This window comes from Olea europaea, chromosome 20 (assembly GCF_002742605.1).
Source record: "Olea europaea var. sylvestris chromosome 20, O_europaea_v1, whole genome shotgun sequence".
Classification (NCBI taxonomy): domain Eukaryota; kingdom Viridiplantae; phylum Streptophyta; class Magnoliopsida; order Lamiales; family Oleaceae; genus Olea; species Olea europaea.
Genome location: NC_036256.1, coordinates 11,704,852 through 11,708,604, shown reverse-complemented (window position 1 = coordinate 11,708,604; position 3,753 = coordinate 11,704,852). Strand labels below are relative to the sequence as shown.

Below are 3,753 nucleotides of genomic sequence, written 5' to 3'. Positions count from 1 at the left end.
CTTGAATCGAAGTTTTTGTTTGCTTTGATACCACATTGAGTTACTTTTTATAAAAGCTTAAGTGGTTAATATATTTCTTAAGTCGTACCTTGAAGAATACATAAATAACATTGTATTTTATACATAATCGTATGTAATTTATTAACTACAATTGTGAAATAGTTAACAATGGGTAAATAAATTTTTAAACTAGTTAAGTAAGTAATTATAATAAATAAATAAATAAGAACTCTAGCTATGATGTTCAAGTTCAAGAAATATTAAAAAGTAAAACTATCATTTTTTTTTAAATCGTACTACACAATACAATAAATACTCTTTTTAAAGATCATTTTTCCATTCAATATCGATCAATACTATTTAATTTACTTAGTAAAAAAGCAATAAGAGCTCCGCGTATTCACATAACTCTTTGACCCAAGTTACAATTTATTCTTAGAAGTTTCTAATATCAACCTTAAAGACTAGACTTGTTCGAGAATTGGATTTGACTCCAACAGAGCCATTTATGGCACAATTTTTGGCAATTGGGTTTGAGAGTATGAAACATAATAATTCAAATAGTGAAGAAAATTTGATAAAAACTAAAAAGCATTAAGAGTTGAAAATGACTAATTTGATATATGTTTCCATGTCCTTGTCTTCAACTAATATTAGAAAGACGTTTTACCAAATGAACTAATATTAATAAGACATTTAGTCCTTAGTGCATTTAGTCCTCACTCACGATTTTTGTTCCAAAGAGAATGAAATTATGAAAGGACATTGAGTTTTTGTAGAAGGAAAGCAGATGAAAGCGAGGTATCAATTTTTAACGGACTAAACTCTTTTGCCAGAAAGAGTTTAAACACTTGGTTGACCTATACTCGCACCGCATGGGACTCACGTGAATAAAACAAATGTCAAACAAATGCTCCTTCACCCTCTATTTGTGAACGTGCTATTAGGAATGGTGTCAAACCCTCCCTGACAGCATAGCATGATCCATTTTTAAACTCTTTATTTCAGTTATAAAAACAATAATCCTTAAATTATCGGGGGGAATGGTGAATTTGTAAGGATAGCGAGTTAACTATCCTGGAAAAGAATTGAGTCCAAAATCTACACATTTTAAATAAATTATGGGCAAATTATAAATATACATGCACCATAATTTTTTGTTCCATATGGACACTAATTAGAAATTATTTTTGATAAATATATGACAACTATTTTACAAATATAGTCCATTAAAAACAAAATAAATAAGACACCACCCTCTCTTTCTCTCTCACACTCCAACATTTTCTCACTACATTTTTATCAAAGCCCAATAATTAAATCCATTTACGCCCTCTAAAAGAGATGTAAATATAAAGAGGAAAGAAAAATTTTGCTAAAATAAAGAAACAAACAAAAAGTTGGAAAAAAAGCCATCAAAAAGTGGAAATAAGGGGCTTGCACATTGGTTATCAGAAGGTGAGGGATTCTTGCTGTAATTAATAGAGAAGAATTGTGAGAAAATCTGAGAAGAAAGTGAAATTGAACATTTAATTTTTCTAATACTATATGTTGTTCACAAAAGAATTAAGTCGTAGAATCAATTAAATTTTTATATATCATTAAAAAATTAATTTTCTCAAAGTTTTATAGACCTGACTTTTTCTTTTTTTTCTGCGCTCCCTCCCTCCCTCCTAATCTGTCGATTACAAACTGTCATTACCATTTACGGTTTATCCACCACTTGAAAGTTTGATTGTAACCCACTAACCAAAAGTGTCTGGGTCCGCCCCTAATTATGATATAGCTATCAATTAAGCAATTTTGATCAATTTGGTCGATGATTAGGTTATAAAAGATTAATGTTATTTATAGTTATTGACTGCAGTAATCATTTTTATGTGATAGCTTCTTATTTGATGTATTAACTTTTTATTTGAAGGAATAGAATTATAAAAGATTAATGCATCAAATAAAATTTAGTTTCTGTTTGGTAGCGATTGATTTTAATTTAAATCAAAATCAATAATTAATATTAATTACATATTTTATGGTATACCGAACTTTTCAATTGAACTTTTCATCAATTTTTATCAAAATATAATAATAATAATTTTATTTCAATCTACAAAATAGGGGCTTAGTCATCCAATTGAAATCTTGCAGAAATTTCAGTGTCGTGAAAGGTATGAACGTTAAAGTTTGGTAGCAGTTTTTGGCGCATCCAATTTTGAAATCTCTGCTCCCATTCCCACTTGATAAAGAGTAACGTCAATCCCCATTCTCTCTCTTCTACCGTCCACTTCCCAATTCCCCAAACCAAGCCATTAAACAACACTCACCTACCAGATTCAAATGGACTTCATTTTACTGTAAATTTGTATATTAGTTATTTCAGTTTCTGATTGTTGTTCTGTGAGTTTAATGGCGGTGGTGTCGAAGAAATTGAAAGAGCAAAGGGAGATTAGCCCAGAGAGAACAAAGGTGTGGAAGGAGCCTCCAAATAGCAAGCACCGGAAAGTTCCAGTTCTTTATTACCTTTCCAGAAATGGGCAGCTCCAACATCCTCATTTCATGGAGGTTCCTCTTTCCTCTAATCAAGGCCTCTATCTCAGAGGTAGGTAGAGCTCTACGTTTTCGTTTAGAATTACTCACCCATTTTGGTACCCGATTGGAATTTTTGATGTTTTTGTCTCTTCAGATGTGATGGATCGCTTGAATTTTCTTCGTGGGATAGGCATGGCTTCTATGTATTCATGGTCTTGTAAACGGTAATTGGTTTGAATCGTAATCTATTTTCGCTCTGTTTTCTGAAATTTTTTTGTGAAATATTGAATCCGGGGATTGTTTGATTCAGGATGTATAAGAATGGATTCGTCTGGCACGATTTATCTGAGAACGATTTAATCTACCCTGCGCATGGTCAAGAGTACGTTCTCAAAGGATCGGAGCTTGTGGACAATACATTATTTGAAACGGATTCTTCTTTAGTTTCGAAGAAGAATCTGCCACCTCCGCCTGCGCCGCCGCCGCTTGAAAGCGCCAAGGACGGCGATGGGGAGGTAGATATTCCGGCAGTGCACAGACGGCGGCGGAACCAGTCTTGCAGCTCGATCGACCTCAACTTACAGGAGTACTGTGTATACAGAGCAGAATCCTCCGGAAGCGCCTCCGCCGATGCGTCCACTCAGACCGACGATAAGCGGCGGCGCCACCACTCCCGGCGACCACTCAAAGAAGTGGAAGCAAAACAGCATCACGAAATCGTAGAAGAGAAGAGCGAGATCGAGATTTCACCACCGTCATCGAATTCAAGCACCGAAACCTTAGGAACGTTAATGAAAGCCGACGGCCGTCTTATCCTACAACCAGAGACAGTCAACGACAGTCAAACGGCCAACAGTCAACGGTCCAAAACTTCATCAATTCTGATGCAATTAATATCTTGCGGATCAGTTTCATTTAACGACTGTGGTCCTGGACAAGGATTGAACTTAATCTCCCTTTACAAACAGAGACTGCCACGTAGCAAAGGATCAGGGAAGTTAACTGCAGGAACTGGAAGAGAAAAACTGGAGGGAAAAGAATATTTCAGTGGCAGCTTAGTAGAGACAAAGAAGGAGGAATTTCTAACTCTGAAAAGATCCTCTTCTTACAATGCAGATAGGTGATTTTTATTTGCACCGTATATTACTCTATTGAGTACCTTTTTTTGTTTTTTCCTTTTTTTTTTTTCTTTTTTTTTTTTTTTTTTTAATTTATTTTTTTAATATT

At 34.3% G+C, this 3,753-nt stretch overlaps 1 protein-coding gene across 1 annotated transcript; it reads left to right on the top strand.

Moving 5' to 3' along the window:
- The first annotated feature begins 2,149 nt into the window (after window positions 1-2,149).
- LOC111369633 (protein UPSTREAM OF FLC-like) lies at window positions 2,150-3,725 on the top strand. The gene is made up of 3 exons (XM_022991222.1): window positions 2,150-2,596; window positions 2,681-2,750; window positions 2,837-3,725. The coding sequence occupies exons 1-3, from the start codon at window positions 2,404-2,406 to the stop codon at window positions 3,648-3,650; spliced, it is 1,077 nt and encodes a 358-aa protein (XP_022846990.1). The 5' UTR covers window positions 2,150-2,403; the 3' UTR covers window positions 3,651-3,725.
- Window positions 3,726-3,753: the final 28 nt, after the last annotated feature.

Coding starts and splice junctions, on each gene's coding strand:
- LOC111369633 (XM_022991222.1), top strand. CDS start 2,404: ATGGCGGTGGTGTCGAAGAAATTGAAAGAGCAAAGGGAGATTAGCCCA. Junction 2,597..2,680: donor TCAAGGCCTCTATCTCAGAG/GTAGGTAGAGCT, acceptor TTGTCTCTTCAG/ATGTGATGGATCGCTTGAAT. Junction 2,751..2,836: donor TATTCATGGTCTTGTAAACG/GTAATTGGTTTG, acceptor TGTTTGATTCAG/GATGTATAAGAATGGATTCG.